This window comes from Coenobita brevimanus, chromosome 6, assembly GCF_032717465.1.
Source record: "Coenobita brevimanus isolate Jiangsu-jjx chromosome 6, ASM3271746v2, whole genome shotgun sequence".
Taxonomy (NCBI): domain Eukaryota; kingdom Metazoa; phylum Arthropoda; class Malacostraca; order Decapoda; family Coenobitidae; genus Coenobita; species Coenobita brevimanus.
Window position 1 is genome coordinate 55,207,352 of NC_136959.1, and position 16,039 is coordinate 55,223,390.

Below are 16,039 nucleotides of genomic sequence, written 5' to 3' on the forward strand. Positions count from 1 at the left end.
CCCATTATTTGGTTGTATGTTTACCAACCAATTGTTTGTGTAAACTGAAAATCCCTCTGGTGTTCCAAGTCATTCAACAGACAGAATGGAAGTTTAAGAATCAGTACATATAATGAGGTCAGAAGTGGATGAGCTGGTTTTGACTTAACTGCATATGTTGTGGATGAGAACTCACATGCTGTATTTGAGACTGGTGCTGGATCTTAGGTGAGCAACCCTCATGTCAGTAGGTGTTTAGTACAAGGTAGTGGCAGGTGAGAAATATGAATGTCGGAGGTAGGATTGTGAGAAGCAGACTGAACAGAACTTGGAATGAGGTCATAATGTATGACGTCAGGGATAAGGGACTGAATAGGGAGGCTGCCTGAGATCAAGCAGCATGGAGAGCTACCATTAGGTGACCAAGACCGATGCATGCAAGCATGTTAGAGGCTTTATAAATAATGCAATAAGCAATACGATAGTGTGAAAATAAATGAAAGCATAGATTAAAATGTGCCATTTATAAGTACTGAAGTCATACTATTGAAATAATATATTTCAAAAAGTGAGCAGGATTTAAAATGACAGCTATATAATGGTGAGTAGTTCTACATGTGCATTCATGCTGCACTCAGTACCTCATATGAATGAGCGCAGCCAGAAAATCTTAGTGTCCTAGTCAACTGTTACAGCTTGAATGAGATATTTCAATCCTACAAGGGCAGGATTCTCTCCTCAGCTGTATTCCTTGGGATAGGGGGGATTCCTTGGGTACAGGGGAAGTTTAATACTACCCTTGTATTCTCTGCATATTGTAAGAGGCAGCTAAACATGAGGGGGGTGGTGGGGGGTAGGAATCCTACTGCCCTTTAGATAGGGTCTCCCACTTTGAGTCTGCTGATGCTGACTTTGCTATCATAGAATCTGTCGGCATCAAATCTATCAGTGCCAGATTTGTCACTACTGACTATCAGCGTGAATGTGTCTTACATCTTTCATTTAATTATTCCCCCTGCTACCATCCACCTTAGTGTCATAACCATTTTCTGGCTTGGTGCAATATATTTATTATTCCTTCCTTCCCTGAGCTATATAAATTTGCCCAGCAGTTGCCAGAACATTATCCTGTGAGTGTCTCATTGATCCATCAAAGGTTCGGTGTGTAGTTCTGTTCTCAACTGAACACATCCTTCTGGCAGAAGCAGATTATAAAATAGTAAAGTGTCCTTAACATCCTTTTGTGGGTCACTTGTTTTTAATGCAGCGATAATTTACTTAATAAACATCGACTCCATACTGCTATTAATAATAGTTTTCCTTACAGATATTAACAACCTTATTAATGTTAAAAAGAGAATTACATGTACTGTGTCTTCAAAATATTTCAGTATTGTTGGCAGTCATGTGCTAAAGATGCCTTTCACGATACATGTTGTCATTTTGATATATATCTTTTTACAGAATGTTTGCTCCAAAGTGTGCAGCGTGTGGGAAAAGCATAACTCCAGTTGAGGTGAGGCAGTAACGGGTGAATGCTCAGGATTCATTATGATTCAGCTTGCTGTATGCAGAAACTCAATTATATATTGCTTTTATTTTATTTTTATTTTTTTTAAGGCTGGCTTTGCTATTAAGTCTAATGTAGTTTAAAAAAAAAATTTGTTTTTAAAGTTCCATAGCTATCTGTAAAGCTGATTTGTTAGTTCCTAGAAATTTACACCACCAGTTGTAAGGAAAAAATTGTGATATTTTGGACTGTCTACCCAACTCATATTGAGGCCTTTGTGAATAACCAAACTTGTAGGATGTATGAATGTAGCATGAAGGAGAATATAAGGTAGTGAAAGTTTCGAAGCAAGGAGATTATGATGTGGTGGCAGTTGACAAAAAGAATTTTTAGAAGGAGTGAAGTAAAAAGTTGGGAAGATGTAACATGTTAAACCCCAGCCATTCAATGGATATAATATATATATATATATAATATATATATATACAGTATATATATATATACATTTTTTTTTTTATGTGCTTGACTCTGGGCATAGGCTTCTCAGCCTGCTCCCAAGGCCCAGTAGTCCTCCTACATATCGTACACCTCTACATGTCACCACTTCGGCGCTAACACTCACCATCCATATTGAATACATGCTAGGGCTGTCTCACACAGGACTGGTGTATTGGTATTATCGGGGGTATTTTTACAACATGTCAGCGGGTCGTCTGATAGATCTGTAAAGTCTTCCGTAATGAAATTCAAATCCTTAAATGGTCCCTGCCCCAGCAGGGATTTGAACCTGCGTCCGGGCTCATTTAGGTGGTTTTGGGCTCGGTTTGGGGGAAACCCAAGGCTGGTAAGCGCTCCACATTACATGTTATAAGTACTTGTACCCCGATATACGATACCCCGCCTAATGATGGGGTTTTACCTAACCAGTTACATGGCATACTTACACACACATGCACACACGCACACACACACACACTTATCATCCGGACCTCCTATCCCACCCTAGGGGAGGGTGAGGAGTAGCAATGTCCAGACAGCCCAAATTTGCCTAATCCAATGGGCCATGCTTCCATTCACTCACCATTCAAGCCCCTGGAATCAAAGCTCTATCTGCTATGCCAAAAACATTCACTATGTTCTGTAGCTTCACATAAAACAATCCGAAAGTCAGTCTAGACACTGTCACGTTAAAAGGGGTGCCAAATCTCTGATCATGCACTTCTCACATATCCTGCCAGCTTGATCTCGTGTCAGTCCTGTAGCCTCACCGACTTCCAAACCTCTCTTCCTCACACACTCATCCACCATGTCTCTCCATCTTCTCTTTGGCCTACCTCACCTCCTCCCACCTTCAGATTTGCCCAGATATATCTTTTTTCACCACTATTGTTAACTATTCTCTCCACATGACCATACCATCTCAGTACATTCTCTTCGATTCTGGTGTTCACAGACCTCCTCACTTCACACCTTTCATGAATCACATTATTTCATATAGTCCACTCTCAGTACACCACATACAGTACATTCCTCAACAGTTTCATCTCCACTGCTCTCACTCTTGACTTTTCATTTTCATGCCACACCATAGTCTCACATCCATATGTTTAAGTTGGCACTAACACTCCTTCATAATATAAATAAATAAAAATAATAAAGCTCATAGTTGCTACCACTCGGTGCTCCCATCATGATCACGCTGCACCGGCTAGTTGGCCCCACCTTTTAACTTTGCAAGCAACAGAATAGGCCTGCCCAGTAGACATTGCTATAGTGACAGTCATGTGAAGAACATGTTTGGAAGGCTTACTGAAATACAGTGTAGAGTGTGGCAGGCTTTTACATGTGGGGTATAACCACAAGTTTTGAGGCTCCAGTGATGAAAGAATGAATATGTGGCCCATTTTATTGGGTATTCTTCAGAATTCTGGTTATGTGTTTTTCTGTTCCTGTTTTTGTATTGTACCCTCCAAAATAATCAGTTGAAATTATGGTTAGGATGGTGAATTGTTATATTTGCAAGAATTTATGCTGACCTAACTCTGAAAAGGGTTATGGTATTGCATTGGGAATGTGAGATGCACTTCTTGAGGATAAAATGTTATAACCATATTTTTTTCAACTTTTTTTTTTTTTTTTTTTTTTTTTTTTTTCCCACTGAAGAGTTATGGTATTGTACTGGGAATGTGAGATGCATGAGATGCACTTCTTAAGGATAAAATATTATAACCATTTTTTTTTTTTTTTCCCCCACAACTGTCTTTGCTACTTGTGATTTTTTTTTTTTTTTTAACCTGCTGGGCTGATTCATTGTAAGGTAGTTTATCTCCCCTGAGGCACTGTATTATAATTATTGAAAATTGTTCCCCACATGATGCTTGCAGTTTGGCCCTTGCAGACCTTCATTGTGCCTTACGGAACGTCTTCAGCTCAGGAAGGGTCAATGATTTATTGTAGTTCATTTGTTTGTACAGTGTATGCATAGTCCTTGATTCCCTATTGCATGCTTGTTGCAGGGTACAGGGGAAACTGTGCGAGTGGTTTCCATGGACAAAGATTTCCATGTGGATTGCTATGTTTGTGAGGTGAGTGCATTGTTTTTGTTTTTTTAGGCTCAGTAATAGAATCTCATGCTCTCCCCCACCCATTTTTTTTTTATTGTTATTATTATTATACTTTTAGATAGCCTTTGTTTGCTCATACCTACACCAGTGTTTGTGGGAAATAGGGTTGAGATGATGATAAAACTTTGCAAAAATGTACTCTTGTTAGGAAGAGTTTTTATAAAATGTTTGCTTTTTCATCTAAGTGATATATTTCTCATATTAAGCTACCACCAAATAATTTTTATATTACTTAGGATTTCATTCGTTCATTCATCAGCCAATCCTATGTTGCCTCATGAGGAGCGTAGGAGCCCAGCACTAGGCAAGTTGGTCCTGACATTTAAGATGAGAGTGACCAGCCTTACTTATCCCTGAGTGGCATTACATGAGCAATAAACCCCAACAACCCTTTGGATGTAAACCTACACAGGCTCAATCCGATTGGAGTGCCATAATTATCCACTAAACCACCAGGCGCCCAAATTTGGATGTGTGGTTACCACCCAGCGTAGTTAATCATTTCCAGGTGTACAGGAAACCATTAGGCTTGTCACTCTTGTAGAGTCACCCACAGGCAGAAAGAAGAGGAAAGAATGAAGGAAAGAAAGACAGGAGAGGGAGTGTAAAGTCACCCGTAGGCAGAAGGACGAGGAAAGAATGAAAGAAAGAAAGACAGAAGAGGATGGAAGGAAAGAAGGATGGAGGAGAGGAAAGGACATACATCAGAGAGCAGCACTACATTGAGTGAGTGGATCGTGAACGCCTCCATCTACCACATAATCACTTGAATTGAAGGTTGCGAATGTCAGCTGGTGGTAGGAGATGGGTGGTGTGAGAATGGTGTGGGGGCCAAAAGCCAACTAGCAGGCCTTGCACAACATCCCCAGGTGGGAAATTCAACTACATTCATACAGTCAGAGTTTGGGCTGAGGCTATTACGTATAGATATATCTTCTACACAACTACAATCTGTTCCACAGGGTTGGCTGGCTTGGATGGCAGTTGGTCTAGGAGAAGGAAAACTGAATTCAAACCTTAGTCCCTAGGTGAGGGTTGGTTACAGTAGGATATTCAATCATTTATGAAAATACTAGTAATAAGAAATAAACGGGGGGGAAGGGGATGATAATGCTCAAGTTACTTGACAGTGGCACACTGGTGGTGCTGGGGTTACCTGGTGTCTAGTATCACTGGTAATTGCCATCAGTAGATGAAAAAAAAAAGTTTATACATGCATGTGTGGTCAAGGCCATCAGAACAGTGAAAGTAGTGAAGGATGCAAAAGAATAGGTGGATGTCTAAGTGAGTGGTTCATTATCAGTGTTGAATTGAGACAAGGATGTGGGATATCTTCATGGTTGTTCAGTATACAGCATATCATGTATGGACTGGGTTATGAGAGAGGTGACATGTAGAGGTGTATGGTATGTAGGAGGACTGCTGGGCCTTGATAGCAGGCTGTGAAGCCTATGCCCAGAGTCGGACACATAAAAAAAAAAAAAAAAAAAAAAAAAAATGAGTTCTGGAAAGTTTGGATGGGGATGACAATGAATGGGGAAGGGTGGACCGTGGAGATTCTCACATCATATCTTTGTAGATGATATGTTGCTTGCTGATAGTGAAAAAAAGCTTTGATGTTTGGTGTTGTTTTGTGGATAGCTTTGAATGGTGTGCTTTGAAAGTAAACATAAAGAAAAGTAATGGTTGTTTAGAAAGGTGATTTCTTGGTGTGATGCACTGGTGGATGGGAAGTGACTTGAGTTGATCAGGGAGTTTAAGTACTGAGGGGCAGTTATGGAAAAGAGATGTCAAGGGACAAAGAAAATGGAATGTAGAATGGCACAGGGAAGGAAAGTGATGGCTCACTTTATCCTCCATACTACCATCTTTGTTCATCACACTGCCTAGATGCTTGGTCACCCACCTTCTTTCCACTTGTTTACCATTTATTCTCATTGTCTCTGTGCCTCTTTCAAACACCATCTTTGTTTTACCTTATGCTTCACTCACACAACCAAAGTTTTCTACCAGACCCTGTAACTTCCACTCCACATCTCCTATTAGCACTGCATCATCCACAGTCAGAAATGCAGACAGTTCCCACTCTTTGCTACCTCTTCCTTAGAACCATTCCCTTACCAAGAGTCATGGATTTTAACATTCTCATAGCTCCATCCATTGTATCCATTTCTCCTTTTTCTGAAATCTCCATTCTTGGAGATTTCAATGTTCACCACCACCTTTGGCTCTCCTCTCCTTTCACAGATCCACCTGGTGAACAAGCCTACACCTTTTCTAAGTTAATGACCTAGAGCAGCTTGTACAGCACCCTACCCGTATCCATGACCACCTTGGAGAGAGCTCCAACATACTTGACCTCTTGCCTACAACTAATCCTTCTGCTTACACTGTTAATCTTTTCTCTCCATTGGGCTCCTCCGGTCACAACCTTATCACCTTAACGTGTCCTATCACTCTGGTACGGCCTGTGGACCCTCCAAAGAAACATCGTCTGTGGCACTTTGGAGCTGCAGATTGGGAGGCCCTCAGGCAGTACTTCTTTGATTTTCCCTGGAATGATTATTGCTTCCATGGCCGGGAACCATCTGAGCGTGCCTTGCACATTACAGAGGTTATTCTCTCAGGCATGGAACCATACATTCCTTTCTCATATCCTTTGACTAATGCAAGAAAGCCTTGGTTTAATCACGCTTGTTCTAATGCTGTCCGCAACAAGGAGAGAGCCTATAAAAGGTACCGGAGTCAACGCACCCCTGAATCACATATTTTTTACATTTCTCCTCGGAATCGTGCTAAGTCTGTTCTTCGCTCTGCTAAAAATAATTTCATCCGTACTAAATACTCTCAACTCTCCAACTCGAAATCTTCCCGCTCCTTCTGGCATCTTGTCAAAAACCTTTCTAACAGCTTTACCTCATTATCCTTCCCTCCTCTTTTCTACTCTGATGGTTCTGTAGCTATTTCTTCTACTGATAATGCAGATCTTTTCGCTCAGACTTTCTCCTCCAATTCCACCTTAGATGATTCTGGTGCTGTTCTTCCATCACTTCCCCCCTCTGACTTCCATATGGCTGACATTAAAATTTCTTCAGCTGATGTATTTTCTGCCATCACAGGCCTTAATACTAACAAGGCATATGGCCTGATGGAGTCCCTCCTGTTGTTCTCAAGAACTGTGCTTCTGTGCTTACACCCTGCCTAGGTAAACTCTTTCGTCTTTTTCAGTCAACTTGTACCTTTCCTTCTTGCTGGAAGTTTGCTCTCATTCAGCCAGTCCCAAAGAAGGGTGACCATTCCCAACCCTCAAAGTATCGTCCAATTACTTTAACATCCTGTATCTCAAAAGTTTTTGAGTCAATTCTTATTAGAAAAATGTTAAAGCATCCTTCCTATCACAACCTTCTTTCTGATCGTTAGTATGGGTTCTGTCAGGGACGCTCCACTGGCGATCTCACTTTCCTTTCAGACTCCTGGTCATCCTCCTTTTGAGACTTTGGCGAAAGCTTTGCCATTGCATTTGACATCTCAAAGGCTTTCAATCAAGTCTGACATAAATCTTTAATTTCTAAACTGCCCTCTTACGGTTTCTTTCTGTCTGTGCCTTCATCTATAGCTTCCTTTCTGGTCGTTCTGTAGCTGCTGTTGTAGACGGCCATCGTTCTCCTAGATCTATCAATAGTGGTGTTCCTCAGGGCTCTGTCCTATCACCAACTCTCTTCCTTTTATTCATCAGTGACCTTCTAAGCTGTACATCTAACCCTATCCACTCATACGCTGGTGACTTCACCCTTCACCTTTCCATTTGGTCCCTGCAACACCTCTCTCAGCAGTTACTTCAACAAACAAGGGATGAGGCTATGGCACACCTAGTGTTTGACTTGGCCCATATCTCTGACTGGGTAAAAATAATCTTATTTTTAATGCATCAAAGACTCAGTTCTTACACCTATCAACCCAACAGAATCTTACACAGGTGTACCCACTAATGTTTAATAATATTCAGCTTAATCCTGCGTCATCCTTGAACATGTTTGGGGTTTCATTTACCTGGGACTGATGTTGGAAAGATCATATTTCATCACTTGTAAAATCTGCTTCCAAGAGATTAGGTGTGCTAAGCTAGCTCCATTCCTTCTTTATCCCTGGACAATTGTTGACTCTATACCCTGGTTTTATCTGCTCCTGTGTGGAGTACAACTCTCATGTGTGGGGAGGTTCCCCACATACACCTTTTCTCAGTAGGGTGGAGTCAAAGGCTTTTCGTCTCATTAACTCTCCTCCTCTTACTGACTCCCATCAACCTCTGTCTCTTCGCTGCATTGTTGCATCTTTATCTCTTTGCTGTTGCTACTTCAATGGTCACTGCTCTGAACTGTCATCTTGCATTCTTCCACCTCTACGACAGGCATGTAGCACCTGTGTAGCAGCAAACTCTCATCCCTTTTCTGTCAAGCTCTCTAATGCAAGAGTTAACCGTTACTCCCAGTCCTTCATTTATGCAACAGGTCAACTCTGGAACTGTCTCCCTCTGTATTTCCTGCTTCCTATGTTCTCCAGTCTTTCAGATGCAGTGTGTCCAAGCATCTCAAAATGATCGAATCTTGATTTGGCTGTCTCTTGTATTTTGTTTTTCTCTTGGAAGGATCAGTTATTGTGGGTTCTTGGCCTTTAGTTCCTTCTTCCTCGCATAAAATATATATATATATATATATATATATATATATATATATATATATATATATGTATATTAAACAGTCACAGCAGGTGTTGGCGAGGGATACCTTCATGTTGTAGCACCAGTTGTGATCCAGATGACCGTCACTCTCACACATCACCCAAAAGAAGGATAATGGACTGCAGGAGAAGGGCATCTTCAGCTTGTAGTCCACAGGGCTCATGTTCTGATTAGCTTTGGACCACACACAGTTATCATTGTCAGTTCATCAGGCTAAAACTTTCATTTAATGTATTGGCTGTTCTCACCGTCTGCTTTTGATTCATCATGTGCAATTTGTAAAGCTTTTTGTTATTGACCAACCACTCCATGATGTGCCTTCTTCTGGACAGTAAATACTGCAGACACTCTACTCTCCTCTAAGAATACCGCAACCAAACATCTTAGTGCAAGTCTCTGACCAGCATATTTTCCGTCGACCTGTTCTCTATGGACCAACTTTTTAAAAATGGCTTTCACCCTCTCAAGGATTACTCTCCCACACACTTTTCTTACCACTCCCAACAAGCAGTTATCTCTGTGTTCTCATTGTTTTCCTCTCACGCATTCCCTTATATAGAAGTACCATTATACCTTCCTTCCACTACTCAGGTACACGTCCTTGTATCGGCTATACAGCATTCAGATCTTCCAGTCTGTAACTACCTCCCCTTCGTACAAGAACATATCTCCACTCACGCCATCCACCTCTGGAGGCTTGCCTGTCCTGTGTATTCCTGTACTGATCTCTCGTTCCGTTTTCACTCCTGCCCCTCTGCTCTAACCCTCCCCAAACCATACATAACACCCATTCCATTTGCTTAACACATTCAGGAACTTTGAGTTTTGTGAATGTTCTTCAGTGTCCCACTTTGAAGTTATTGTAAGGGACTATTGAGTGACTCTATGGTGAATGGTTAATGAAGAGAGAGGGAGACCCTAAGTGTTCAGAAAGTTTAAGTACTGTACCGTAATCCAGTGATGCGTGGTCAGTATGGGAGAAAAATAAAGTCAGCTCATTACACAGTGGTTAGATTTATCATCATTTTCAATTTTATGTTGTTTACCATGGAGGATGGTAGAGACAGGTTTCCCTGATAGTTCAGCATTCCTCCACCTTATTGTGTTTTGAACCACTTCTCTAGTAATGCCACCAGATCTGAGGTCAGCATTCACAACCTCATCCCAAGAGCACTGTGATGTTTGGATGGGTAGCAACTTTCTGAACTTTTTTCATCTTCTACCAACCTTTGCAATGAAGTGCTGCCCCGCAGAACCTCCCAGAGTAACAGTTTTTTCACTGTCGCCCTCAACTTTTCTTCCATCACTGTGGATCTTATTGGTCAACCATTGAGAGGTCTAGCTACATCCCCTTGTTCACCATTTTGGAAGTCTGCTAACAAATTCAAGCTGCCACTCATCATTTCACCTTTTTTTTTGTATGCAGTGTTTGTATCCAGTACAGAATATAGTGTTCCCATCCATACCATTCCTACATACAGCACATGGCCAGTTATCCAAATCTGTAACTGGCCTAATGTCACACCCACTGATAATGGCTTTTGGTTTACTGATATTTACTCTGAGTTCTCCAAAAGGACTGAAGCAAGTTCTGCAATATGCACTGGGGAGCCAAATGTCCCCATATTTCCCTGCACCTCGCTGTTGGGAAGGACCCTAGTCTGACCCTGATGAAGCAGTCTGTCATAAGGGGGAGCCAGTTCCCTTCGTAGAAATGTACCGTACTCCACCTGTAGAACAGTCCCACAGAAGCAGTTGCTTACATGTGGTTGATAGGTCTGCTCAACCAGACAGAGTGAGTTAAGCAGCAACAACAACAACAACAGTGGCGATGGAATCAAAAGTAATCTGTGATGTACACTGACCTTAACTTCAAAGCCTTTGCTGTATGTTCCTTTAACTCTAGCATTGTTCTATATTGCTGTTACAGTACATACAGTTGATAAAGTTTGAAGAGGTTTTAATGATGTATAGAAAGGATCATATTGACATCAACTAAGAAGTTAGGGTATGATCAGTGGATGGAAGAATGTGAGATGGCCAGATATATCTCTTGGCTTGCTTGCCTTTTTATTTTTACTTATTTATTTATTTTTTAAGTGGTTTGATATGCATTGTTGGCAAGGCCACCTGCTTGTGCAGTTGTCACCTTTCCTTTTGTATGGAATACTACTAGAGATCATGTAAAAAGTGCTACTAGGGTAGTTTTGTCTTTACCCTTAAATGTTCTGCACTGTGGCAGCCTAGCCTTGGGTTACTGTTCTCCAAAAGGAATAATATGTAATTTAATGTTAATTGTCTTTAGTAGAGATTGTACTGTGATCACACTGATTTTTTTCTGAATGACTGCAGAGCTGTGGGCTTCAGCTGACAGATGAGCCTGACCAGCGCTGCTACCCTTTGGATGGCCGCTTACTGTGTCGCAACTGTCACCTCCACCGTCTCCATTCACTGGGACGCAACACAGCAAACATTCAGGTCAGTAACATTTGCAGTAAGGCCTCATTAAAGCAATTTTTTTACTTTTTTTATTTTTTTTATTCATCAATTTCAGTTAACCCATAGTTTATGATCAGCCGTTATGCAATCATTTGCTTATATGATCTTCAGACGTAGCACCATTTTTTAATGAACAATTGCCATTTTCACTTGTATGAATGCAACAATCCCTTACAAAGTGTCCCCCCCCCCTCCCCCACCCCTCCTTTCCTCTCCAGTCACCACTTTTCCTTGTACAATTTTGATAACACCTATGTTCAGTGTACAGTAAACCCTTCATAAGTTGAACCATATGGGGCTCAAGGGTAGTTCTACTTACTGAATTTTCTGACTAACCAGAGATACTGTAATTGGGAAAAAAAAAAAAAAAAAAAAAATCCCCCCCCCCCCAGTAATTGCAAATCATGTGTGATTGCATGTTTATTAACACTAAACTAAAGAAGCATTTATAAAGCAATGCAATAAATATAAACACTAAAAACAATGCGGTGCATGTCATAGGCTTGACAAAGAGGTTGCATAAGTGGAGGGGTGAAACAGTCATTTAATTACATAAAGCTCTGCACTTATCTACTTCACTTTACAGTCAGTTAAACTAAAATGAAACGCTTGGAATATAATAAGCTAAAATGTAGCATTTGGAATAAAAGAAACTAAAATGTAACCCTTTGAATAAACGCTAAGTTACACCTCGGTCAGAGTTCGACTTACTGGAAATTCCACTTTCTGCAGGGTCGACTTATCGGGATTTTACTGTATAATCAGTTACCATCCAATTGATTTCCAGTGATGTTAAAATGAGGGAGTACTTGTACAGAAATGTCAGTTAAAATTCCATTGCTTCCTGTAAAGCTGATTTGTCAGTTTCCCCCAATTTACAGTACAGCAGACCCTCATTATATGATGAACTGGTATTCCATGAATCGCATACAGGATGATGAAAAAATTAGGACCTTTTTTTGGTATATGATTGCATTTTCACATGTATGATCATTATGATCCCATATGAAGCCCCACTGGTTGATGTATGATAATTATTTTCACCTTTAAGTGGCCCACATGCAAACTTATAGTCATTTGTTTGCTCCAAAATAACTTTTGAACTTGTCACTGTTGGGTGTGTTAGTGTTAGCGACAGAACAGTAATGTGGTGTTGGAGTTCCAGCAGCAAGTGAAGTGCTGTGAAGTGAAAGAAATGAGTTGGAAACTTTCTTTTAGACTTTGTTGAGTGGGTGACCCTTGACCAAAAACATCATCATTGAACCCATGTTGTAATTGACAATTATTGTGATGGATTTTTTTCAAATGCATCCTCATTAAAAAATGAGGAGTTGATGTACCCATCATATGTGAAGTGTTGTGATACAGTAGGCCCTCAGTTTATGCAGGACCGATTTGCACAAAACTCATTTTGTGTTGGAAAATCCCAGACATCAGCCCTTGTCTGCAGACCTGATGTTGGCTTATCAACATGCCCAGTAGCAAACCCTCAGGCAACAACAATGAAATGGTTCTGGAAGACATTTAATGCAATAGGACATTGATTTAACGTGCTGTAAATTCTAAAGGAGCTCACTTTAAATTGATCTCACACTAAACTGAAGTACAGTATTACTGTATCTCAATGGGTTTGGTACTTGAGAGAAGCACAAAATACTAAAGATATGTTTATTGATATATAAAAATGTGGTAATGATTCACCAGGCATCCCCTGAAGACAAGTTGCTGCTGATGTGTACTGCATGGCTGTCCAACACTGATCCTACAGCATAACAGAGGTTTGCCTAACATTTCTGACCATTACTCCCACCACTGTTAGACCATGTAGATGCCTGCTCATCCCACCTAGAATAAACAAAGCATTATTTTTTTTTGTAGAATTTTGCTAATACAGATGATCATAATTCAACAAGGCAAAAATTATGGGATTGGGATATGAAATGGTCTTACACTCGGTCAGCTGGCCATGCGCAGACATCGCTCATCACCTGCCTTTCGTCTGTCTCACCTAACCACCACTCACAGTGTACTTTTTCTTTCAGCTAAGTTTATCATTAAAACAAATGGTCACAAATCAACACTGCTAATATTATGGGATATGAAATGGTCTGTTTAAACTTGATCAGCTCCCCTCCCTCCCCCCACGCACACACATCACCAGCCACCTGCCTCTTGTCTCTCTCACTACATTGCTACCACTCACTGTGTGCTTTTTCTTCTTTCTGCTAAGTTTTTCATTGCTGTAAGTTAAAAAAATAGTTTTTAACCTACCGATAAATCGTCATCTGAAAGTTGTTAACCCAGCTCAACCCATAGTTATGTTTGCTGATGCTACTTCACCAGCTGACAGCAGTGCAAAAGATTAATTACTGTACTGTATATTACTGATTTAGATTGCCAGAAACCATGCAAAAGCTGTAATATATCTTGCTAAATCAAACTTTCTTCAAAATCAAGCATCAAAACTACTTAACAACCCTAATGACAACAAAATATTCTGGTCAGCTCTCAGTTCTTTCAATAATAGCTTTAACAAGACATCATCCCTTCCCCCATCTTCAGATGGCAATGTTACAAATGACCCACATGGGAAAGCAGATATCTTTGCCAGTACGTTTGCCAGAAATACTACCATAGAGGAAGTCAGCCAGAATGTCCCATATTATATATATATATATATATATATATATATATATATGTGTGTGTGTGTGTGTGTGTACAGTCAAGTCGCCTATGGCGTGAACTTCTATGGCACGGTTTTCTATGACAGCGAGGTGCCAGACCAAAAAAAATGAACCACGTACATAAACTACCTATGGCGCGGGTGCGGCAAGGTTTGAAACACATGGGCAAATTCCCCCCGTAGCGCGCTTCCCTGTTTGTAAACACAGAAGATGGTGACCACTTCAGCTCCATACTACAAGTGCTCCAACTGCGGACTTTTTTCTCTCTTATGAGGAGGTTAAACTTCACCAAATTCATTGTGTTAAGTAATGAAACATTAAAGATTCTTTGGGTATTGTGACTAGTTTATAGTTTTGTTTGTCAAACTGCTGCGAACGGGTTAGTGATGAAGCACCTATCTCTGAGCTAAGACAAAGTATAATGCCTCCCATCATCATCATTATAAGAATGATTATTAATGTGTTAAATGTGAGTTTTGTTGAAACTTGAGCTTACAACCTTTATCAAATAAACTTCTTCAGTCAGTGCTTGACCAGGCAACCTCCACAATCTTTAATATTTTGGTCGGTCAGCTGATCTGTGTCTAATTGGCCGAGCTTTTTTTCGCTTGATGTGCAGCGCGTGGTATTGCCCAAGTAGGCACAAGTCTGATCACCCTCCTATTTTTTTGTGCCTATTGTTACATGTAGTACATGCATTGACTGATTGCTTGATTGTGTGCACGTGTAAAGTGGGGAAAAGTCGGGTGGAAAGGGGGACTTTGGGTGAATGTCCAGAACCAAATTCCATTTTTCCCATAGGTTTAGTTATTTGTATGGTGCGGTTTTCTATGGCGCGGGCTTGGTCCAGAACCAATTATCCATGCCTTAGGCGACTTGACTATGTATATATATATATTTTTATCCACCTGTAACCATTTGTGTCTCAAGAAGAAGAACCATGATTTCCCTGAGGGACTATTATACTCTATTCATACAACAAGGATGTACTGCATAGATAGTTCTTTTTTTATGCAACATGTAATTAGATATTGTATGTATGTATGTCAGTACAAATATTATTTTGGCAAACTTTCTAAAGTACCAGTATCCTGTGCAGTAAATTATAAATATATATATATATATATATATATATATATATATATATATATATATATATATGTATATATATACACAGTATATTTTTTAAATACAAATGTATGTATGTATATAAGTACAAATATCATGTTAGCAAACTTTCTAAAGTACCAGTACCCTATGCAGCATTATTTATATATATATATATATATATATATATATATATATATATATATATATATATATATATATATATATATATATATATATATATATATATATATATATATATATATATATATATATATATATATATATATATATATATATATATATATATATATATATATATATATATATATATATATATATATATATATATATATATATACATATATATATATATATATATATATATATATATATATATATATATATATATATATATATATATATATATATATATATATATATATATATATATATATATATATATATATATATATATATATATATATATATATATATATATATATATATATATATATATATATATATATATATATATATATATATATATATATATATATATATATATATATATATATATATATATATATATATATATATATATATATATATATATATATATATATATATATATATATATATATATATATATATATATATATATATATATATATATATTCATTCATTCATTCATTGCCAGATGCCATGTATCCCAGACAGGGTGGCCAAGGGCTTAGAGTTAATTGTTTTACAGGGAGGGGCACTAATCCTCCACCAACCCCACTTGACGTAGGGATGCCAACAGCATCTGGTGTTCCCAGGCGGTCACCCATCCAAGTACTAACCAGACCCAACGTTGCTTCGTATATATATATATATATATATATATATATATATT

General features: G+C 39.0%; 1 protein-coding gene across 1 annotated transcript in view; it reads left to right on the top strand.

The window, feature by feature from the left end:
* jub (LIM domain-containing protein jub) overlaps positions 1–16,039 on the top strand; it is a 132,837-nt gene that overhangs the window by 103,655 nt on the left and 13,143 nt on the right. Inside the window, exons 5-7 of the mRNA XM_080272301.1 lie at positions 1,444–1,495; positions 4,006–4,074; positions 11,204–11,329. Of these exons, the coding sequence (XP_080128427.1) occupies positions 1,444–1,495; positions 4,006–4,074; positions 11,204–11,329 (247 nt within the window). The remainder of the gene's footprint in view (positions 1–1,443; positions 1,496–4,005; positions 4,075–11,203; positions 11,330–16,039) is intronic.